Source organism: Mobula hypostoma, chromosome 1, assembly GCF_963921235.1.
Source record: "Mobula hypostoma chromosome 1, sMobHyp1.1, whole genome shotgun sequence".
In the NCBI taxonomy this organism is placed as follows: domain Eukaryota; kingdom Metazoa; phylum Chordata; class Chondrichthyes; order Myliobatiformes; family Myliobatidae; genus Mobula; species Mobula hypostoma.
This window is the reverse complement of record NC_086097.1, coordinates 100,725,024-100,750,128: the sequence shown is the minus strand read 5'-3', so window position 1 is coordinate 100,750,128 and position 25,105 is coordinate 100,725,024. Positions and strand designations below refer to the sequence as shown.

General features: G+C 40.3%; 1 protein-coding gene across 9 annotated transcripts in view; it reads left to right on the top strand.

The window, feature by feature from the left end:
- The window catches only part of LOC134349452 (uncharacterized), a 420,820-nt gene extending 396,487 nt beyond the window's left edge, over positions 1-24,333 (top strand). For 7 of the 9 annotated variants that reach the window (XM_063053823.1, XM_063053798.1, XM_063053832.1 and 4 more), the window contains 3 exons: positions 7,832-8,639; positions 12,565-12,662; positions 21,797-24,333. In XM_063053823.1, the coding sequence (XP_062909893.1) occupies positions 7,832-8,639; positions 12,565-12,662; positions 21,797-21,811 (921 nt within the window). In that variant the 3' untranslated portion in view covers positions 21,812-24,333. The remainder of the gene's footprint in view (positions 1-7,831; positions 8,640-12,564; positions 12,663-21,796) is intronic. The other 2 variants (XR_010018683.1, XM_063053790.1) reach the window with 2 other exon arrangements.
- The last annotated feature ends 772 nt before the right edge of the window (positions 24,334-25,105 follow it).

The window sequence follows — 25,105 nt, the reverse complement described above, 5'->3', positions numbered from 1 at the left end:
AATGAGGAGAGTCGTCATAGAAACATTTCGAATGTTGAAAGGTATGGACAGAGTGAATGTGGCAAAGTTGTTTCCCATGATGGAGGAGTCTAGTATGAGAGGGCATGACTTAAGGATTGAAGGGCACCCATTCAGAACAGAGATGCAGAGAAATATTTTTAGCCAGAGGGTGGTGAATCTATGGGATTTGTTGCCACAGGCTGCAGTGGAGGCCAAGTCATTGGGTGTATTTAAGGAAGAGATTGATAAGTATCTGAGTAGCCAGGGCAGCAAAGGTTATGGTGAGAAGGCGGGGGAGTAGGACTAAATAGGAGAGTGGATCAGCTCATGATAACGTGGCGGAGCAGACTTGATGGGCTGAATGGCCGACTTCTGCTCCTTTGTTTTATGGTCTTATGTTGCTAAGGCTGTTACATATTCAATACTGGACAATTTTAGCTAACCTCCCTTTCTTTCAGTTTTGGTTTTCCTTTTCTTTGGTATTTGTTCCCTTGACCATCTTGATGTGCACCCTATCACCCTATCAGACCTTGCCAGAGTTCTCTCTCTTCTCTCCTCCCTGATTCCACAACTTCTCAGTTTTCCGGTTTTGCTGGTGGATTCTTGACCTGAACAATCAGCTGTTTCTCTCTGATGCCTGTTGAGAACTTCCAGCATTCTGATTTTTGACTTGAACTTCCAACATCTATAGTCTTGTACTCCAATGTAAACAGAAATCTAGTTATCATTTTTTGCTGTATAGTCAGGATATGTTAGAAACAGTTCAGGGCAATAGGTGTGGACCGTTGCTCATTGCGGAGACTGATAGAATGGAGGTAGATGTTCGGATGAGGAAACCTGTTCCACTGATAGAACTATGAGTCACCTTCTGTAGGACTGGCACAGTGGCACAACTGTTAGAGCTGCTGCCTCACTTCTCTCCCAGCCAATGCTAAATCGGGCACTCTGTGTGGAGTTGCATATTTCTCACTGTGACCAGTTTTCTTGCTGTGTACCAGTTTCTTGCCACTTCCCAAAGGTGTGCAGATTGATAGGTTAATTAGCCACTGTAAATAGTGTGGAGAAGAGTGAAGGAGATGATAGAAATGAAGGAGAATCAAAAAGGAATAAATTGGATCTGTGCTGTGGATTCAGTGAGTGGGAAGAAACTCTTTGAATGCTGTATCACTCGAGAAGGTGCCACTTCCCTTTAGTTGCTGGATTTTCTGAACTGCGCCATTGCAAAGAGCGTTGAAAATATATTGGGCTTGTACTAGCATTACAGAAGCTTGATATAAATATTGCAATGCTTATTGTAATATTTACAATAATAGAGGTTAATATAATTGATACATTTTGCATTTTCTCATTTCAGAATAAATAAGGCCTTTGCTGGAAGAGTATTTTTTTAAATATGGTCAGCAATATCTGTTGAAATGTCTGCAAAATAATAGCTTTTTAATAACTTGTTTTTGTTTCCATGGTTCAATTGGGTTCAATATCGTAATTCTGCTGCACATTTTTTGTTTTCTTTTTCAGATTTTCCTCATTAAAATGGGTTTCATTTTGGCCACATTTTATCAGTTTGTGTTTAAACTGTCAGCTCTATTATTACATTAATAGATTAATTTATAGTTCACTCATCTTTTATTTCAGCATAAGCACTGTTTTAAACAAAGCATTCTCTTGCTATCAATATACATCAAAATTTATGTTGGTGTAGTGTATGTTGAGGGATGAAAGATGCATTCATTCTTCCAGGACTCTTTTGAGCACCTGTTTAACTTGAGGATTATTTAACCCTTTTCCCATAGTTGTGCTAGCTGAAGAGTAGGGTTCATTGTCAGAGAAATGGATAATATGCGGTGTTTAACATTTAGTTGAGGTGTATTTCGTATCGATTCAGAAAGCTTTAGGATCATGCAAGCTTTTTGAGCAACAATACATAGTAACAATTGGCTCAGCAGCGCACAGGCTATCACAACAGTTAAAAGTTGCAGATCTGTATCCTCTTGCTTCAGGAATATTTTCTATCAGAGCTTCAAATCACCAACCACAGTTGTTCCTATTCTAGCTGACATCACAGAATTTGGCATGACTTCTACAAAAATGTGACAGCAGAACTAGAAATACTGTTTTTAAAAAAAAAAAATTGGGCTACACATTCTTCTGATCATAGAGCCAAGATCTAAGGTGTACTGGACTGTAAATTATTCCTAATTCTTTGGGGATCTACTAGAACACAATTTTCATTGCGTTCCTTGTGTGGCAGCAGGTATGAAATTTTAAAGCGTAGCACACCAGTATTTTTTTATTAACATTGTCAGATAAATGCTTATTAGGCAGGGTGTTGATGAAGGGTGATTAAACTGAAACATTAATTCAGTTTCTTTAGCTTAACTGCTCAGTAATTTCAATGTTCTGTTTTAAACTTTGTCCTGTGAAGATTGACTTCAGGGCTTCAGCTATTAAACAGCCTCATGCATTGCCAACATGACACTTCTGGCCTTTGTTCTAACTGATATGTATGCTTATTTCAGAAGATAGAAGAGACCATAGGTAGCAAGTTAAACATCCTAGTGAGAGTGACAGTTTGAATCCTTTACACCAAGTCAGCAATACTGAAATGAGGCAGTATAGAGAAGAGGTGACAAAAGTCAATGGGTAGCTCTTTTCAATGCTACCTCTCTCATGTCTGTTCAAGATGGTGGATCCTCATGATCATGGAAATAGGCTTGATTTGAAGTATCCATGATTAAAGGTGTGCCAGTAGGTAATCTTTCATTTCAGATGTCTCCTTCTCCAATTTTGCTGTATAGCGTGCCTCTGTCCATGTTAACATCTACCAAGCACTCCAGTTACTAGTGCCATCCCCATCACTATTCCATGTGCACTTGGCCCTATCATTGCAGACTTACTTGGCCATGCCCCAGGTGCACACCTCTCCTCACTATCCTATTTCCGTTGCTTCTCCCAGTAGCCTTAACCCCAAGGAAGAAGTTCCCAATAAGCAAAAAGTAATATAGTATTTGATGCCTTAAATATAACCTCAGGTCTTGGAGTGAAATGAGATGTTGAGAGAGACTCTCCAGTCCTTCAAAGGGCTTTCAGTGAAGCCACGAGACTGACCCCTTGGTCAAAAAGTGCTGAGTATCTAGTGCCAGTGGGCATTGGCATATCCATGTTGGAACTTGATGGAAGAGATATTGCTGTTTAGGACAACCCAGACAGAGACCACCCAGAGTCTACAGCCCACAGCCTATTGTCTGTTAAAGTCTTACTGTGTCTATTAAAGTCTGTTTGCTGCCAGTTTGATACAGATCATTGGCAGCCATGCACAAACTTCTGCCATCATGACAGCTGTTGCCACAAATCTGGAGACATCAAAAGCAACATGCAATCTGGTCTTCACTGAGTAGCAAGGCCAGCATGTGTCCAGTCCAAAGAGAGAGTCTGCTTTAAGGCTGCCAGCATACCAGTAGTGCCTTGGCTTGTTGATACAACTGGCTGATCCCCATGCTGCATTGACAATCAGGTCACAAGGGCCATGGTTGATCAATGCACCATTTGTGCCTGCACCCTCTGGGACAGGGCAGCATAGCTGCAGCTGTAGGTAGGCCCAATAAACCAATAATCCGCTGGAAGAATTCAGCCGGTCAAGCATCTTCTGTGGAGGTGGAGGTGGAATCGTCGACACTTCGAGTCCTGATGCAGAGATTCCTTTCCCCCTACGGATGCTGTTCAACTGCTGAGTTCCTCCAGCAGGTCGCCTGTTGCTCCAGATTCTCTTGTGTGTTCAACCAACTTAGAATGGTGTGGCTAAACGGACCGCACGAGATACTGTCATCCTGAAACATTACCTGATTCTAATCATTATTTTGTCACTAAGATTTCTAATCTATTATCCTTGATGGAATGTGTTTCAGAGGCGACAAAAGTGATCTTTAAAGGGCAGGGCACATAGCATGATTAGTCAAATCCAATTTGACCCAAAACATTAACTTTGTTTGTCTGTCCTGACCTGCTGGGTGTTTCCAGCACTTTCTGTTTTTATTAAAGGTTTCCAGCATCTGCTATTGCGTGATTTTCTTGGTAATTTAGTAATAGTTTCCATTGTTTGGTTTGTTATTACTGCCTTGTGTTTGGCTGTATTGGAGAGGTGAACATGGTTGATTATATCTAAATGAGATGATGTCTTCATTAGTCCATTCTACAATATATTGATATTTATGCAAAGTAAGTTAACATTAGCTTATAATTTTGCCATATAGTTATGTGGGTTCCAAGGAGAAATTAACTCATTTTGTTGTGAGAACTGTGTTACCTGAATTGTATATTTGGCATTAGGTTGTTCACACATAGGGATCACTTTGGCTCAGACTGCTCATTCTGATATAAAGGGCACTGTCCTGCATACAAGGAAAGGATGTTCTTACAACTGATGATTATGGCATAGTGGTTATGTCACCTAAAGAAGGCATCATCATCAATGTGTAAAGCTTTGGATTCCCAAATAGTAAAGTCTACAGATACAAGTCATACATGTTTTACTGAGTCCTCAGAGGCTCTACAGTTAATGCCATCGACCCCATTCTTGTAGGTTTGCAGGCACAGTGACCAGTGCAAGTTGAGAGTACCTGTCCAAGTTTGGTGGACTGACTGTAGGTTCATAGATGATGAAGTGATTGGTTGCTGGTTGTGCTAACTGTCAACATTACATTGAGGAATAAAAACATCATTGGCTTTGGAAATAGTGGAACATACAGGACACTGAGGGAACTAAGCTACTGAATGGAATATCTCCCAATGAATCCACTGACAACATCAAATTCCCATGAACATAACTGAACATTTGTACAGTGCAGATGAGAGAGTTCAGTGCTACTGAAGACTGGAAACAGTGGGAATTCAGTGGGCCATAAGACACATTATTGCATGAAGCTTGGTATCCATGATTTTACTGAATCATTAATTGGGCTATACATGAGCACATTTCTCAGCAAATGACTAACACAATACAAGGTCAAAGGGACATAACACGGAGGCTTTGGCACTCATATTTATTGACCATCCCTGATTGTCCTCAAGATGGTAGTAGTGAACCTCCTTGAACCACAATAATCTTTCTAGTAAAGGTATTTCTGCAGTGCTGCTGGGTAGAAGATTGTAGGATTTAATTCCAGTGACAATGTAGGATCAGTGAAATATCTGCAAGAGGTTGTGTTGTGCATTTTATAGGGAAGCCTGCAGCTGCTGATGTTCCTATGCGTCTGCTATACTTGTCCTTCTTGGTAGTAGACATTTTAGAGTAGCCTGGGCAAGTAACTGCTGTGCACCATTTAAACAGCATTGCTGCAGCCACTGTGTACCAGTAATGGAGAGAATAAATCCTAGGGGTGGTGAGTGGGCTGCTTTTCTCTGGATAATACAAATTTCTTGAGAATTGTTCGTACTGCAAATAGAAAGTGTTCCATCATGCTCCTAATTTGTGCTTTGCAAAATAACAGGAAGACCTTGGAGTGTCAGGAATGGAAAAGTGTTTGGTATCACAGGGTGAGTCTTCTGCCAATGAATAGCCATCTTCTGACCTACATGTATTTATTGTATTTATGTAGCTGATCTAGCTTGGCTAGACGTTCAGCTAATTCTAGAGCAGGTGTGTTGTCCGGCCCCAAGCCATTTGCTCTATCTGGTGCTATCAGCCATTCCTTGATATTATATGCAATGAATTGAATTGCATGGACACTGATTTTTGTGACGGTGGGAGTCTCAGAAAGAAGCTGATTTAGATCATCCACTCACCACTTCTGGCCGAACGTAGTTATGAATGATTCAGCTTTTTTTCCTTTAATATTCATAATATTACATATAATATGCTCTCCCCACCAAAGGAGGGATATAAAAACAGAAAATGCAAGTCAGGAATATCTGAGAAACAGAGTTAATATTTCAAGTCAAAATTTCTTCATAAGAAGGGGGGAGGAAAAACAGGTTATTTTAAAGTTGCAGAGAGGTTGGGTGTATAGTACATGATGATGAGTGTGTAAGTGAGGCCAAGGGTGCCCTGGTTACAGAGCACTATGGTCCAGAGGTTCATGGGAGAAAGAGAAAACAGACAAGGTAACATGCAAAGCTGTGAAATGCACCTCAGAGCTATTGTAGAAACCTGAAATCCAAAGGAGAATGCTTGGAATACCAGCAGGTAGGACAGTATCTATGGAAAGAAGAAATTATCAATGTTCCAGATCAGCAGTTGGGGTTAATTTTCAGACTCGGTACAGGGTTGCAATCTGAAAGGTCGACAATTTCTTTCCTCCCACAGATGCTGCATGAGTTGCTAAGTTCCTCCAGCACATTGACATCTGAATTTAATATTGAATTTAAAGGGTGGAGAATTAAAATGACAGGTAACTGGAAGCCAAGGCACTCCCTTGAGGTCATCAAATCTTCAAGTATATACCTGCAACCTCAACATAATTTTCCTCATTAGATTATGATTTTGGATATACTGTAGGTATTATCATCCCCTCCAAGATGGTTTCACTTATAAACCAGTACCTTAAAATGCACATGTTATTCTCCTGAGCCTATGTTTTATTGAGATTGCACAGTTCTTGCAATGAAGGGAATTTATTAGGGAATGCACACTTGACTTAGTTTGGGTCAGGCAGATTTTGCATATGAGTAGTTATTAAGGAGACTGACTCTGCTTTGAAGGATAGGTGATGTCACTGAGGCATACAGAATTCATATGGAATTTGACAGGGTAGATGTGGAGTTGGTCTTTCTCCTGGCTGCATGTATGAAATTGGGTTGATCACAAAATGGGAGCAGAGACAACAAAAGTCTTTACACATAAATTGGTAAATATTTTGAATTCTGTGCCCAAGAGGATTATGGAAGCACAGCTATGAGTATTTTCAAGATTGGCACTGATAGTTTTCTAGATATTAGAAATTAAAGATCTGAAGTTATAACAGAAAAATGGCACTGAGGGAAAAGATAATTTCTGATCTGGTTGAATGGTAAATTATGTATTCCTGCTTCTATGTGTTGTTTTCCTGTGAGGCAGAAGTTGAGCCCTTATGAGGGCCACATATCTGGGAGTACAGTAGAGCACCCACTGATTGTTCCCACACTGAAATCTCCTCTTGAGGGCCTTGATGGCTTCACAGCTCTGATTATTCAGCAGGATCCTGGAGAGTGGGTGGAGTCAAAGGGGATTGCCATTGTTGGCCAAGTGTCAAGTCTCTGTGAGCTGTAGCCAAAATAATGCCAACAATGGAGGATTATGTGAGGCTAAAATTATCATGCAAGCATCTTGAAAGATTGCAGTGACAGGCAGAAATTTATCTTGTGATCACCTACAGTTTGGAAACTTGGGGTAATGACAACCCTTGGAATTCGTGTAGCTCCATGATCCTTGCTGGTCTCCGCCATTAAGGAAGCTGAAGCGACTATTCCTTGAACAGAGAGCATTAATGATATCCAGAATTCAGTGCTGAGTAACAAACTGGCATAGGCCAGCCACCACATGATGATCTGGTGGTGATTCACCCCCTATACAGTACTGCAGGCACAGAGACTCTGCTGGTAGAAAGTTACAGATCTCCATCAACACTAATTCAGAAACAGCCTCTCAACGCATAGCTCCCTGATATAATAGTTATTGATGCATTTAGTATTAGTGACTGCAATTATGTTAATAATGTACTTCCATATGAAATTTTAAATGTGTGTTCTCACTTAAAGTGGGTGGAGATTGGCACAGAAGAACATAAGCAAAGGGTTCATAAAAATAAAAGATCTTGGAAGAATGTTGACTTTAGATGTGGTTGTGTTTGATTGACAGGATGCTGGAGAAGATACAGATGATTCAATGAATGTGGAGAGGGACACTGCTGAACCACGAAACTGCCAGGCAAGTTCTTTAGATACCAAAGAAGTGCAAAGAGCTCTGATGGACAATGAAGAGACTGTAAACAAGCTAATGCAAAGCAGCAGAAAATTGGGTAATCTATCATTAGCTGAGGAGTTGATGCAGATCAATCCTGTATTGTGCCATAATACTTCAGGAAAAACCAGTTCTGGTTCCCCTTCAAAAAATGGGATTTCTGATCACTCTGTTCTATCAGGGTGTGATTTACAGGATCGTGAAGAGACAAGAAATGTGTTAAATCATTGTTCCTCTAAAGACGCAAGTAAACAGAGTGAGAAATCGGTGGTGATTGCCTCTGATACAAAGTCAGACCAAAGCATTGCCACAGAGAAACATATGATATTAAAAGATGGAGTTCCACATGAACTTGAGCAGTCTACTTGTCCTGATGCTCCTGATGATAATTCAGCAGTACTGCAGACAAGTCTTCCAATTGCTATTTCTGTTGAAGAAAGAATGATATTCTCTTCAGCTGTTGATGTTGCAACGGAGTATTTGGCAGCTTGTGTGAAATTGGAGAATCAGTCTGCAGAGGAAACCACTAGGAAGTCGCAGCCTGCACTGAAAACTGATGCCCCAGAAATTTTGCATGGTAACTGGGAAATAAGTGCTTCTGATCACATAGGTGGAAATGGTCGTGAGAACCAGAACCCAGAGAATTATCACAAGGAACGATCGGGAGAAAATAAACAAAATTACACTGATTTCATGGATGGTAATGGTATGCATTTTAACATTTTTAACATTGTAAACAACTCTTCATAACATCTTCACTTTTACTTTGAAAACTTGATCTATAGTGTTTTCGTTACTCAGTGCAGATTCCATTGGTTTTAGTTACTGGAAAACGAAGCTTTTTTTTTGTAAGAGAATCTTTTTTCTAAAACTCTTCTAAGGTGTTCTTCTAAAACTTAGAACTACGATGCATAGATTCATTCCTGATGCAATGAGACATACAGGGCTGGAGTTTTCACTTTGGTTGCAAGTGACATCCTGACTGTAAGCTGCATTAGAGATTTCTCCATTTTTCCTTTGAGTCTGCTCCACTATTCTTCAAGACTGTACCTCAGCACCATTTTACAATACCTTTTCCATACCCTGTGATTTCTTTAATGCCCAGAAATCAACTGATTGCTGGATTCACTGAAAGAGGCCCAACTGGGTTGCCTACTTGAGCTAATTCCATTTGCCTGCATTTGCCCTAAATCCTTCTAAACCTTTTCTACCTATGGTACCTGTCCAAATGTCTTTTAAGTGTAATTGTACCTGCCTCTATAGCTTCCTCTGGCAGCTAGATCCACATATCCACCATCCTATGTGTGAAAATGTTGCCTTTCAGGTCCCCTTTAAATTTTTCCCCTCTCATCTTAAATCAATAACCTCAAGTCTTAGACTCCTATACCCTGGGGGAGAAAACTGTGACCACCCACCTTATCAATGCCCCTCATGATTTGGTGAACCTGTATACGATTACCACTTAGCCTCCCCTTCGGGGGGGAGAAAATCCCAGCATATTCAGCCTCTCCTTACAGCTCAAGCACTGCAGTCCTGGTAACCTCCTCATGAATCTGTCCTGCACTCTTTCCAGCTTAAAGATGTACTTCCTGTAGCTATTTTCTGTGAACATAATAGTGGTTTTCACAGCTGTCTGAGGTAAAGAATTCCAAAGGTTCACCACACTTTCAGTGAAGAAATTTCTGTTTATCTCAATCCTTAACAGCTTGTCGCTTATTTCCAACCCCTCAGCCAGTTGAAGTATCCTCCCTGCATCCAGCTGTCAAGCCCTGTAAAAAATGCAAATTTCAATTGCATCTCCTTCATTCTTCTAAACTCTGTTCACTCTCCCCTCGAATGGCAAACCCCCAGTACTGGTAACCTGTCTAATTAATACATCGCGCACTCCCTCCTTGGCAAGTACGTCCTTTCTTGGATAAAGAAACATAAACTGCATACAGTCTAATTGTGGTCTGACCAACAGCCTATATAGTCACCATAAAATTTCCTTACTCCTGTAATCAAACCCTCTCGCAATAAAAGATGACTTACCATTTGTTCTGCTAGGTGCTTGTATATATGTTTTATGGAGTTTTTGAAAATGTAAAACAACTAAATGCTAAAAGCACAAAGTTTAGAGTGATAAAAAGATACAGCATAGAACTAAGCCCTATTGCCCTATTGCCCACTGACTCCATGTCGACCATTTATATTTTCATCCTCTTCACATTCCTATCAGTTCTCCCAGATTCTACCATTCAGCCACACACCAGGAGCAATTTACACCAGCCGCTTAACTGATCGACTTGCTTATCTTTAGGATGTGGGGGGGAGATTGGAGTACCCAGAGAAAACCCAAGTGACCTCAGGAAGAATGTTCCAACTCCACATAGACAGCACTCAAGGTCAAGCTTGAACCTGACTCTCTGGCACTGAAGAAGTGCCTGTACTAGCTGTGCCACTGTGCTACTGTCTCACAGTTTATGAAATACTCAGCTTAGAATATAATTGTCCAGTTCCTGCTCCCCGACCTATGATCTTTGGGAATGACTTTTAAGACAACTTCACTCAATCATTGCTAGTTTCACTTTCATTTGTATGCAGTAGTCAGTTTTTTTTGGCAAATTAAATATTTAACATAAAAAAATTAGAAAAGTCTTCTAAATTATACCTTAAGTTCAATAAAGACCCTTCACAGCTTCCATCCTTATTACCTTGCTTTGGGATGCTGGCAGGTTTGCAGCCAGATTCAGGTTCATGAAACATGTAAACTACCTTTAAAAATTATTTACTCTTAACTTGGCTTGTATTCAAAAATATTCAGTCTTTTGCACTGGTCTATTTGATTTAATTTCCCTTGTACTGAGTACTGCAGGATGCTACATAATAATCTTTGAATAATTTGGAAATTGTCTGTGGAAATAAACTGTTTGAAATAGAATAGAATAGAAATACAACAGAATTTGTCACTAGAGGCTTTACAATGCATAGTTTAACAGGTTTTCTCCAGCCCTAAAGCTCATCATGGAGTATTAGCTATATCACCTTGAGAAATTATTTGGAATTGCTGAAAAAGATTTGCACCCTGTCAATACTGTATGGTGTGTTCCTTGCCATCCATCTTAAGGAGATTACAATGAAGGAAAGTGAATTAAATTTGGAGAGGATATATCCCTCTTATGTCAATGACTTAAGACATGATTTTCTTTTCTTATTTACCTCTTCAAAACAGGGTGAATTTTTTTTTGTTGAGATTAGGTAAAAACCATGCTAATTCAGAGAACTGAATTCTGCTTGTATAAAGTGCCAGCAATTCAGATTTTATTGCCCATCCCTTGTTGCTCTTCACTTATTCCTTGGTGGGACTTGCTTTATTTGAAGCTGGGTAGTTTGAGATGTCCACATAGTTTACACATCATTGGCAGGTTTCACTTTCTGATGTAGCCCAGAAGTTAACGGAACTGATAAATCCTGTTTAATAACTTATTGCTGTTATAAATCACAGCCAGGACGCATCACACCACATCACAGTAGGAGACAGAATGTGCAGTCAGATATAACAATTTGTAAACACTTTGTTTTAACTACATACAATTTTGAGCTACCAGCCGGTACTTTATAGAAGACCAGAGAAAGTGGATATGTTAAATTGTTCTGTTCCTTTCATAAATGTTATATGATGGCTGATATAACAAAATATTAGGCATATTTTAAACTCCTCTTCCTTGAGTGGAGTGATTCTTACACCAGTGGTAACCTCTGATTATAAAGCAGTTTGCCAGCATTCAGCAAGACGTAGATAACTAGCAGGTATGGGCTGAAAACAGCAAGTAGCATTTGAAGCACAGAAGCCCCAGTTAGTGGCTGCCTCCAATAAAAGAGAAAGCAAATCACCATCAGTTGATTGATTAGCAGGAGAATGGGATGGAAAAAAAATCTGCCATAATTGAATGGGCTGAACAGTCTAATTCCGCTGCTATATCTTATGTTCAGTGACATTACTAATGGCTAGTTTTCAACCATCAATACTCTAAGCTCAACATTAACCAGAAACTTAATGGAAACAGCAAATAAATACTGTGACTGGAAGAGCAAGTCAGCAACTTTAAATTTTACAGCAAATCTCTCTTTTGATTCCCAAAGACTTTCCACATCTACAAGCCTCAGGTCAGAAGTTTGCTGAATTTCTCCTCTTTGCCAAGCTGAGTGAGAACAGCTCAACACTGTCCAAAACAAAGTGGCTCACATGATTGATATCATGCCCACAAAGTTCAGCATTCACTCTCACCACTATCAGCACTCTGTGAAATCTACAAAATCTTTACAAGAAATCACCATGGTTTCTTTACAGCACTCCCAGATCTGAGAGCTGTGCCCACCACAGATTATCCTCCCAAGTCACACACCTTGCTGACAAAGTATCTCACTGCCGGAATAGTTTTACTGGATAGATGCAGTTGTTTAAGAAGGTGGCTCCCACCATTTTCTCAAAGACAGGCTTTGCCTTTGCTGCTTATACCACAGGAAAGAAAAAAAAAAGCTTGATTTAGTCTTTCAGTCATATTCTAATTGGTTCATTTCCATGAGGTTATTTTGGAAAAGTATCACCATCTGTTCACGTTATATTTACATGCTACTTTGTCTTTCTTTAGAAATGCCGAGCATTTCAGCAGTTGCTTTGAAGCCAAGTACAAAGATTCCACATGATGCTGCTGCTTTAGAAATTATCAAGACTATGATTGGAATAATGGTATGATTAAGCAAAATACTTTTGCAGGGAGTTGTACTAAAATCTAACTGCTATGTAGTTCTAATTTATTATGTGTGTTTTCTTGTATGCTTCTTTAGCCTTGACTGACTAGTTAAATACTATGATAGCAATCCTAGCTACAAAACAATTCTCCTTTAGAAACATTTGAAAACTAGTTATTAGATATTTTGGCCTGGTTTGCAAAGTTTATCAAGCCAATATACTTACAGGTTGACATCTACCTAGACATTTGTGTATTTCAAGGAGAGTATCTCATTCTTCTAAACTCAAGACAGCATTGGCACAGCATATATCAACAAGACCCAGAAAATATCTGGGCTTGGGTTGTTAAGTGATGACTTTCATGCCGCAGAACTGCCTAATGGTATTCTTCTCCGACAAGAGAGAGAGTCTAACTACCTAACCTTGATATTCATTGGTGTTGGCATCACCCACCTACAATGACCAGAGATTCAATAAGAGCTGAATACTGTGGCTACAAGAGCAGATCTGAGGCTGGGTATCTAGTAAAGAGTACTCACCTCCTGAGACCTCTAAGCCTTTCCAGCACTTACAAGACACAAATCAAGAGTATGATGAAATACTGTCTACATGAGTGTGGCACCAACAGCTCTCACACAGATCAGCCAGATAAAACAGCCGACTTGATTGGCATCCCATCAACCACAATAAATATTCATCCCATCCACCACTAGTGGATAGAGCATGTGCCATCTATAAGATGCATTGCACTTCCTTGCCCAGGCTACTTTGACAGATCTTGCCAAATCCATAGCTTCTGCCACAAAGTAGACAAGGTCAAAGGTGTATGGGCACATCGCCACCCATAAGACCATAAGACCATAAGACAAAGGAGCAGAAGTAGGCCATTCGGCCCATCGAGTCTGCTCCGCCATTTTATCATGAGCTGATCCATTTTCTCCGAATTAATCCCACTCTCCCGCCTTCTCACCATAACCTTTGATGCCCTGGCTACTCAGATACCTATCAATCTTGGCCTTAAATACACCCAATGACTTGGCCTCCACTGCTGCTCGTGGCAACAAATTCCATAGATTCACCACCCTCTGACTAAAACTATTTCTTCGCATTTCTGTTCTGAATGGGCGCCCTTCAATCCTTAAGTCATGCCCTCTCATACTAGACTCCCCCATCATGGGAAACAACTTTGCCACATCCACTCTGTCCATGCCTTTTAACATCCAAAATGTTTCTATGAGGTCTCCCCTCATTCTTCTAAACTCCAAGGAATACAGTCCAAGAGTGGACAAACGTTCCTCATACGTTAACCCTCTCATTCCCGGAATCATTCTAGTGAATCTTCTCTGTACCCTCTCCAATGTCAGCACATCCTTTCTTAAATAAGGAGACCAAAACTGCCCACAGTACTCCAAGTGAGGTCTCACCAGCGTCTTATAGAGCCTCAACATCACATCCCTGCTCCTATACTCTATTCCTCTAGAAATGAATGCTGACATTGCATTCGCCTTCTTCACTACTGACTCAACCTGGAGGTTAACTTTAAGGGTATCCTGTACGAGGACTCCCAAGTCCCGTTGCATTTCAGAACTTTGAATTCTTTCCTCATTTAAATAATAGTCTGCCCGTTTATTTTTTCTGCCAAAGTGCATAACCATACACTTTCCAACATTGTACTTCATTTGCCACTTCTCTGCCCATTCTTCCAATCTATCCAAGTCTCTCTGCAGACTCTCCGTTTCCTCAGCACTACCGGCCCCTCCACCTATCTTTGTATCGTCAGCAAACTTAGCCACAAAGCCATCTATTCCATAATCCAAATCGTTGATGTACGATGTAAAAAGAAGCGGTCCCAACACTGATCCCTGTGGAACACCACTGGTAACAGGCAGCCAACCAGAATAGGATCCCTTTATTCCCACTCTCTGTTTCCTGCCAATCAGCCAACGCTCTATCCACGTATGTAACTTTCCTGTAATTCCATGGGCTCTTATCTTGTTAAGTAGCCTCATGTGTGGCACCTTGTCAAAGGCCATCTGAAAATCCAAATATACAATATCCACTGCATCTCCCTTGTCTAGCCTACTGGTAATTTCCTCAAAAAATTGTAATAGGTTTGTCAGGCAGGATTTTCCTTTAAAGAATCCATGCTGAGTTCTGCCTATCTTGTCATATGCCTCCAGGTACTCTGTAACCTCATCCTTGACAATCGACTCCAACAACTTCCCAACCACCGATGTCAAGCTAACAGGTCTATAATTTCCTTTTTGCTTCCTTGCCCCCTTCTTAAATACCGGAGTGACATTTGCAATCTTCCAGTCTTCCGGAACCATGCCAGAATCTATCGACTTTTGAAAGATCATCACTAGTGCCTCCGCAATCTCCACAGCTACTTCCTTCAGAACACGAGGGTGCATTCCATCTGGTCCGGGAGATTTACCTACCTTCAGACTATTCAGCTTCCTGAGTATTTCCTCTGTCGTAATTGTGACTGCGCACACTTCTCTTCCCTGCCAGCCTTGAGTGTCCGGTATACTGCTAATGTCTTCCTCAGTGAAGAATGATGCAAAATACTCGTTCAGTTCCTCTGCCATCTCCTTATCTCCCATTACAATTTCTCCAGCATTATTTTCTATTGGTCCTTTATCTACTCTCACCTGTCTTTTACTCTTTATATACTTGAAAAAGCTTTTAGTATCCTCTTTGATATTACTTGCTAGCTTCCTTTCATAGTTAATCTTTTCTCTCTTAATGACCTTCTTGGTTTCCTTTTGTAAGGTTTTAAAAACGTCCCAATCCTTTGTCTTCCCACTAATTTTTGCTTCCTTGTATGCCCTCTCCTTTGCTTTAACTTTGGCTTTGACTTCTCTTGTCAACCACGGTTGCATCTTTTTTTCACTCGAAAATTTCTTCTTTTTTGGAACATACCTGTCTTGCACATTCCTCATTTCTCGCATAAACTCTAGCCACTGCTGCTCTGCTGTCTTTCCTGCCAGTGTCCCTTTCCAGTCAACTTTGGCCAGTTCCTCTCTCATGCCACTGTAATTTCCTTTACTCCACTGAAATACCAACACATCAGATTTTGGCTTCTCTTTTTCTAATTTCACAGTGAACTCAATCATGTTATGATCACTGCCTCCTAAGGGTTCCTTCACCTCAATCTCTCTAATCACATCCGGTTCATTACACAATATCCAATCCAGTACAGCCGATCCCCTAGTGGGCTCAACAACAAGCTGTTCTAAAAAGCCATCTCGCAGACATTCTACAAATTCTCTCTCTTGAGATCCATTGCTGACCTGATTTTCCCAATCCACTGGCATGTTAAAATCCCCCACAATTATCATAACACTGCTCTTCTGACAAGCCTTTTCTGTTTCCTGTTGTAATTTGTAGTCCACATCACTGCAGCTGTTTGGAGGCCTATAAATAACTGCCATCAGGGTCCTTTCACCCCTGCGATTTCTTAGCTTAACCCATAAAGATTCTGCACCTTCCGATTCTATATCACCTCTTTCTAATGACTTAATATCATTTCTTACCAATAAAGCCACGCCTCCCCCTCTGCCTACCTTCCTATCCTTACGATACACCATGTATCCTTGGACGTTCAGCTCCCAGAGACAGGTCTCAGTGATGGCCACAATATCATACCTGCCAATCTGTAGCTGTACAACAAGATCATCCACCTTATTCCTTATGCTGCGTGCATTTAAGTACAACACCTTAAGACCAGTATTTGATACTTTTTGCTTTGATTTCACTGCAACTTTATTGCACTACAACTCATCCCAATGGCTACGAATTTGCCCCATCACCTGCCTGTCTTTCCTGACATCTTTACTGCTCACTATCTTAGATTTATTTCTATTTTCCCCTTCCTCCGCTCTATCATTCCGGTTCCCATCCCCCTGCCAAATTAGTTTAAACCCTCCCTAACAGCTCTATTAAACTTTCCCACCAGGATATTGGTCCCCTTCAGGTTCAGGTGTAACCTGTCCTTTTTGAACAGGTCATACTTCCCCCAGAAGAGATCCCAATTATCCAAGAATCTGAAGCCCTGCCCCCTACATCAGCCTCTCAGCCACGCATTCATCTGCCTGATCCAACTACTCTTGCCCTCGCTAGCACGTGGCACAGGTAGCAGTCCCGAGATTACTACCCTGGAGGTCCTGCTTCTCAGCTTCCTTCCTAACTCCTGGAAATCTCTCTTCAGGACCTCCTCCTTTGTCCTATCTATGTCATTGGTACCAACATGTACCAAGACAACTGGCTGCTCACCGTCCCCCTTTAGAATATTCAGGACCCGATCCGAGACATCCCGTACCCTGGCACCTGGGAGGCAACACACCATGTGGGTATCTCTGTCAGGCTCACAGAATCTCCTGTCCATTCCCCTGACTATGGAATCCCCTATGACTACAGCATTCCTCTTCTCCCTCCTTCTCTCCTGCACAACAGCGCCAGGCTCAGTGCCAGAGACCCGGTCACCGTGGGCGTCCTCTGTCAGGTCATCCCCCTCAACAGCATCCAGAACAAGATATTTGTTGCTGAGGGGGACAGCCACAGGTGTGCTCTCCACTATCCGGGCATTTCCCTTCCCTCTCTTGACAGTGACCCAGTTTTCTGACCCCAGTAGCCTAGGGATGACTACCTCCCTGTAGCTCCTGTCTATCACCTCTTCACTTTCCCTGATAAGCAGTAGGTCATCAAGGTGCAGCTCCAGATCCCTAACACGGTCTCTGAGGAGCTGCATCTCGGTGCACCTGGCGCAGATGTGGTCATCGGGGAGGCTGGAGGTCTCCCAGGATTCCCTCATCTGACACCCTGAACAAAGCACTAACCCTGCAGGCATGCTACCTAATTCTACAGGAATGAAACAGGAAACAGGAAAAATAAGTCTACCCACCCACTTACCTCGCCAAACAGACGAACTTTTTAAACAGTTAGCTCGTACTGTTAGCTGTGAGAGCCCTGCTGTTCCTGGCTGTCCGGGCCAATTCGCGAAGTGGGGGGAGGAGAAAAAGAAAAAAAAGCGTTGGTGCCTCGCTCTCGCCGCCGAAGCCCATTGAAGCCAAAGCCCTACCCTACCACCCATCTAAATCCTGACTATCCCTTTGCCAAAACAACTGCTGGAGTGTAAGAAGACGGCTCACCACCACCTTCTCAAGGACTATTAGGGATGGGCAATGAATACTGTCCTTGTCAGTGACACCAGATCACCAAGCTAAATTAATCCCTCTTCATACAGCAGAGTTGTTATCCTGGGAATCAGTCTGGTAATCCTTTTGCAGCAATCCCTATATGCTAAATGTATTCTTAGGTGGGGAGCCCGGATTAAAACCCAGCATTTCAAATATGGCCTCCCTGTGTAATTGTTTAGAAGCGGTCTTAATTGCATTCAAATCCCCTCATAACAAAGGCCCATACACCATTTGCCTTCCCAATTGCTTGCATCAATTTTCAATATTTCTCAATCTTTCACAATTTAATAAATTTCCTGCCTTTCAGTTTTTAAACCAGCGAATGACCCCACATGTTTCTATATTCCAGCTGCCTTAAGTTTACGATAAGGAAATCCATCAATCTATGTTGTGAATGAACCCAAGAATTGGGCCAAGGAAAGAAATTTCTCCTATTGTATGACCAAAATAGCCTACTGCTTATTCTAAAATAGTTCCTAGACAAATCAGACAGAGAAAACATTCTCTTTGACAAACTCTTCAAGAATTTTTAAGTTTTCAACGTGATCTGCTCTCCTAAAGTTTAAAATTTAGAATAGAGTCCCAGACTACTTGCACTCTCCTCATATAGCAAACTCATTATCTTGCAACCAGTCTAGTGAATCTTTGCTGTATCCCTGAATGGAAAATGCATCTTTTCTTTGGTAGGGAGATCAAAACTGCAGACAGTAATTGAGGGCTGGCCTGACCAGGGTGCTAAACAATACCACCCTTTACTCATAAACTAATCGTTCCCTTAATAACTTGCTGCACCTGTACATTGGCCTCCAGTGACTTGTGAAAAGCAGGCCTAGGATTCTTCTGAGTAGTCCATTTGTCATCATGTGACAAATACTTCGCATTTTTTTTCTGTTCTGTGCATTGAATTTTTTCGACACTGAATGCCATTTACCATATTCTTATCCACACAGCTGGCTTGTCTATATCCCATTGAAGCCTCTTAGCATCCCCCCCGCCCACATATGTACTGTCTAGTTTAGAGTTGTCAGCAAACTGGAAAATCTGACATGTCCCTAAGTCAAATGGCTGATGAAAAGCTGGAGCCCAGGTACCAATCCCCGATGAAACCCACCTGCCAAACTAGGGACATGTCTCCATAAAAAAACAACCTTCCAATTTCCAGTAGCTGCTGGCCACAAATCCCAACTCAGTATGTATTCTGGTCCTGAGAGAGTCACACAGTCGTGTGGCATGGAATTAGGTCCTTTAGCACACTAAGTCTACACCAACTACCATGCACCAGTTTACACTAACCCAAACCGGTCCCATATTCTTTTATTCTTTCCACAGTCCCATCAACTTCCCTGATTCTATCACTCACTAATACAGTAGCACTGGGGCCACACAATAAAATTTAAGACAGAACTGTAAAGAAAATATGAAAAATCTTTTCTACGTAGAAAGAAGATCTGAAATGGAATCTTCTACTTCCTCAATGGGTGCTGGAAACTGAATCATTCAGTAATCAATTTGGGAAGCTATTAGCAACAGAGGTACTGGAAGGGCAACCCAATGATTTGATCAGACCTGGGAATAGTTAAAGGTAGCGGCATTGCTAAAAGAATGATTATCAATTTGTGTGAATTCTGACAAAATCATTCTTAATGCAACATGCAGTAAGAAGTTAAACTTGTATCTTTACCTGCTGTAATCTGGGTTTCCTACACATTGCAAGAGAGAAAACAGAGCAGCTCTCTTTCATAAGAACATAGAAGTCTACAGCATATTACAGGCTCTTCAGCCTACACTAGAAACCGCCTATCAAGAGAAAACCTGTAGATGCTGGAAATCCGAGCAACACACACAAAATGCTGGAGGAACTCAGCAGGCCTGGCAGGATCTATGGAAAAGAGTACAGTTGACATTTTGGGCCAAGACCCCTCATCAGTACTGGAGAAAAAAAGATGATTAGAGTTAGAAGGTGGAGGGAGGGGAGGAAGAAACATAGGTGATAGCTGAAACTGGGAGAGGGGAAAGGAGTGAACAAAAGAGCTGGGAAGATTAGTGAAAGAGATACAGGGCTGGAGAAGGGGAAATCTGATAGGAGAGGACAGAAGGTCACAGAAGAAAGAAAAAGGGAAGGAGCACCAGAGGGAGGTGATGGGCAGGCAAGGAGATAAGGTGAGGGAGGGAAATGGGAATGGGAAATGGGCATTACTGGAAGTTCGAGAAATTGATGGCCATGCCGTCAGGTTGGAGGCTACCCAGATGGATTCTGTTGCCTCATCGCACCAGTAGAAGCAGCCATGAACTGACATGTCCGAATGGGAATGGGAAGTGGAATTAAAATGGGTGGCCACTGGGAGATCCCACTTTTCCAGGTGGACAGAGCATAGGTGCTGAGCAAAGTGGTCTCCCAGTCACCATTTTTCATTGATGTAGATGTTTAGTGTAACTTATTATCGAGTCAAATCCTTAAGATGTTGCAGATGATCATAGATGCTCATGGGCTTCACTGGTTTGGGCACCATGCATTCAAGGCTCTGCACAAAGCCACTAAAGGACCAATTGTAGTGTAGGAATTAAACCTTTGTTTCACTAGCAAAATTTAACAAGACCTACTGGAATTTACCATCCTTCTTCCTGAATGGGAAAAAAGTGCCCATTACAACCCCGATGGGAAAGGCAGAAACAGAAACTGGTGTAGCAAGATTGGTCAGAGAGCATGGAATGAAGTGTTCAGACAGTACCTTTACATCTTCCTCTCATCACTGCCTTTTCTATTACTTCAAAGCCTGGTTCTGACTGTCTCAGTACTTTTGTGTACTACTAGCATCAACTAAAATGATGAAAAGCAAAATTGTTGGACTTGGCTATTTTAGTGCAATCTATGAATGGAACAGAAATTGACAGCTTCCCTGTAGGTAGGAAGCTTCGGTTCGATTGCACACATTGTCAAGCAGGATGGCAGCACTCCAGTGCTGAACTGCATACACAGCACACCTGTTTTAAGTCAAAGGAAAAATTATACCGCTTAAGTTAATGCCATTTTTCTTTAGTGGCTTTGCCAGCTTCTGTAAAACTATTAATCAATCCCTTCCTGCCAGTTAACAAATTGCTGTATCATAAAATGTTCTCCTCAAGTCCCTTGTGGTTCTTCTCCTAATTACCTCAAGTATTTCTAATATTTTCTCCTTATCTATGATATTGAATTCTCAAAACTTCAAGCACCGAAAGAATAAACACATTTAACCTTCTTTGCTCTATATTGAAAAATTCTAGCTTCTCTTGACTAGGCATGTAATTGAAAATAGGCAAACAGAAACAAGATTCCAGGTAATGACTGTCAAACCTCTTTTTTGATGAGATGTTCCACTTATGTTGCATCACTTCTTATAATAGAATAAATCTTCCAGTGGTGTTTTATCTGTAAGAATTGCCAATAATAATAACAAGCATGAAATGTTTTAATTATATGTTTTTACAGTATTGTGCATCTCTACGCCACACTCTGTCATCTTTAAATCTGCTGAGGCCGGATTGCTTTATTATGAATTAATGTTTTATGCATGGTTCGATATTACAGGCAATGTTATCCTAGCTGGCTGTTTCTTATCTGGTACTTTTAATACTAAGTTGCACATGTTTTTTCAATCACAACTTCTATAGTTTTGCTTCTGAAAAAAACACCTTCTAAAGCTGTTGTGTTACATGAGTTCAGCATACTCCCTTTGATTAAGAAATAAAATTCATTAAATTGTTTTGTTCAAAATGATGCTTCTGTCACTAAGGGTACCCTACCCCTTTAGATGGGAGAGTATTCAGAGTGTGTCAAAGGCTGCTCAGTATCAAGGATAGGTGATGTAATCATACGATTTGCAGTAACTAGTCTAATTCAATATTTGTGAACCTGCAAATTAATGTCATCCTTCCTGTTCTTTTGCTTTTCAGGATGAAGAAAAATGAAATAAATCCCTTGCTGTCAGTATTATATAATCAATATTTCAATATTCTCCACCTCCTTGGTCCATTTTCACATCAATAAGTTATTGACAGTATCTGTATTGCAGTGTATACCAGATTTCAGTGCACAATTAGAAGCCTTGTGCCAGCTAAGGCCCAAACATTAGGAAACATTTCAATATTAACTTCACTTGCTTTTCTATCATTTGTTTATATTTCTATAATTTTATTTCTTACAATTATTACAAATTAAGCAATTAATCTGTTTTATAACTAATTTTATTTGGATTTTGTGAAACGTGATACTTTACTTGAAAATGGCTGCAGGGTGGAAGCTTTTTAGCACAGTGTTAGGATAACAAAGGTCTCTATGAATAGAATTAGGACATTGAATTTAACAGGTATATTTTTAAATCACTGGCCTCGTGGTTTCAACCAAATATTTTGGGATAATATTGCTATGAATAGTGATTGATATATTCTTGTTTCATCAACAAAATTGTTTTGGAATACTTCTGATTAGTGCAGAAAAACGTTTAACGTAAATTGATTTGACAAGCATAAGAAGTGAATATTTTTCAGGTAGAAAGCAATTAAACAGGATCTTAAAGAATGACAAAATGAGTTTGGGCTTATCTGAATTCTGTCCTGTAGAAACTGACATACCTTAAACGCTGTTTTAGAAAAACTTCCTCACCTAAAAAGTCTTTGTGAGATAGGGCTAGTGTGGGCCTGGAATGTGAGTCTGAACAGATTGCTGTGCTGATTGTTCTCTGTTACCTTAATTATACCTCATCCTGTATTTATACCACATTGAATGTTCCCCTTACTTGCCTTTTCATGTGGTAGCCACCACTTACATATTCATTCCCGTTTCAGTGGTTCAATTTAATATCAGAGAATGTTTACAGTATACAACCTGAAATTCTTACTCTTCATAGACCTCCACAAGACAGAAGAAAAACCCCAAAGAATGAATGACCGAAAACATTAGAACCCCAAAGTTATATTTTGATATAAAAAATATATCGAAGTTATGTTTTGATATAACTTTTCAACCGTTGTGCTATGTTTAATATATTCAGTTGCTTCTCGGTGACCAGCAGCATTACAATCAGACAGGACAATGTATTTAACTCCAAAGCTAAAATAGAGATTTTTTTAATGATAGCTATTCACGACAAGTTTGGGACAAAACAGTGCAAATTAAGATGTGAAGTAAGAAGTAGAGGTTAAATGCCTTGCTCTGGGACCTGGAAGTTTTCACTTCGCTCTGGTTATAGAGTAGAAAGCTGAAAATTGGCATTATAAATACCTCCTGAGTGAGCATTTCTCATTCGTAATTCTGAGGGAATTACACTGAGGCCAGGACATAATGTCTCAAAACAAATAGCTCTTAGACTTCCAAGATCCAAGATAAGGACAAAATTGAAACAATGGCATTCTCACCATTTTGTTCCTTGTGATGAGCAAAATGCACATTATTTTATTCATGGCTTTTCTGTGACAACTGCATTGGTGAAGGGATCTAGGGACTGTAATCATGCAGAATTTCTAGTTTTCATCAATAATTACAGTTCTTCAAAACATAAAGACCAAGTTTACTGTGTGATCTCAGTCAGTACTGAAAGAGGGGCAACTAATGCAGCACAGGGGTGGCAGAAAGATGATGTTTCTAAATTTGGTAATGGTCACTGTGAGTTTATGCTTCACACATATTGTCATTTCAGTTATTTGAAATTTACAGTTAATTGAATAAAGTTGATATTTTATTACTCTTGTCCAAGCAACAGTGAGGATAAGAAATCCAGGGAAAACTGATTACTGATGTATATGCTGAAGCATGGTTTGGAGTTTACATATTTAAGCAGTTACTATCTGTGCCAGCTTTAGACTGGATTGAAAGTTCAATTCCATGGTTATTAAAATTCAGTTGTTTTCTGTTTAAGGGTGATTCTGGGAGTTCTTCTTTGAAATAGTGAATGCTTTACACAGCTCTATATAACTCAATAAAACTTTATAAAACTTTGAGCCATTAGCTGTCAATTGTATTGGCAATCCAAATGCAGTATGATGGATCACAGATTTATGTTCATTCCTTTGAGGCATGGGAAATCATATGAAGAAAGCAAAAAACATCACAATTCTTGGAGAAAGAATAATAGTATAGCACACCCTCGTCCTTTGTTAGCCTTACCTAAAGAGATCTGCGACCTGATATATGCTAAAGAGGATTTTAAAACAGGAGTTATTAAAATTAACTAAAGATCAGTTGAAATATTATTTTTCTCATTGATGCAACTTTTACTGGCTTTGTACTCTGTTACATTAAGAATTTATTAAGCATTTGAGTGCTAGGAAAGAAATGTTACTATACATGCTACCTAATGTTGCATTTTAATAGAAGATGCATTTTGTGAAGTTGTGTGTATCTCACATTAGGAATGTTTAATAAATATAACTCTGAATCTTTGAAGTGCTTAATAACGTGAATCATTCTTCCATTAATATTTACAAAGGCCATGGGTTTCTGTGGGTTGCTAATGCCCCCAGCAAACCACATAATAAAATGAACATCATTTCATTGCTTACGGAATTAATCCATGCTTCCATTTCCAAGCAGAACACCAAGATACAGTATGCTGATCAAAGCACAAAATATTTCAGTCTTCCCATTGAAGGATTATTAGCAGCATCATATTCTTTTGATATGTGCTTGAAATTCTGAGCAAGAAAGGTCAAATACTAATAATCGACAGTTTATTATAAATTGGCTCCTGTTTTGGTGATGCAATTAAGTGCAAGGCCATCAAGTGAACTTCAGTTTTCAGTTTAACGTGGCAGAGCTGATGCTTCAGTACTTGATATCAATGCTGGAAGTGACCACTACACCGATGTGGAGACAAAAGTTTGGTTTCACACCTTCCACTTGGTTTTGTGGCACCATAATCTTGATAAATGGCACATGCTCAGGACAAATCTGGCAACTGAAAGTGCAGAAAGGTTGGTGAAGAAGGTGTATGGCATGCTGAGTACAAGATTTGAGTCATGTTACACTTGTGCAAGACATTGCTAAGACTGCATTTCATATATTGAGTGCAGTTCTGGTTGCCATACTGTAGAAAGAACGGATTAAGGTAGGGAGGATGCAGGAAAGATTCACAGGATGTTACCAGGACTGGAGGGCTTGAGTTGTAATGAGAGACTGGCATTGTGGAAGTTTATAAAATCATGGGATGGCATTGATACGGTGGATGGTCACAGTTCTTCTCGGGGTAGGGGAGTCTAAAACTAGAG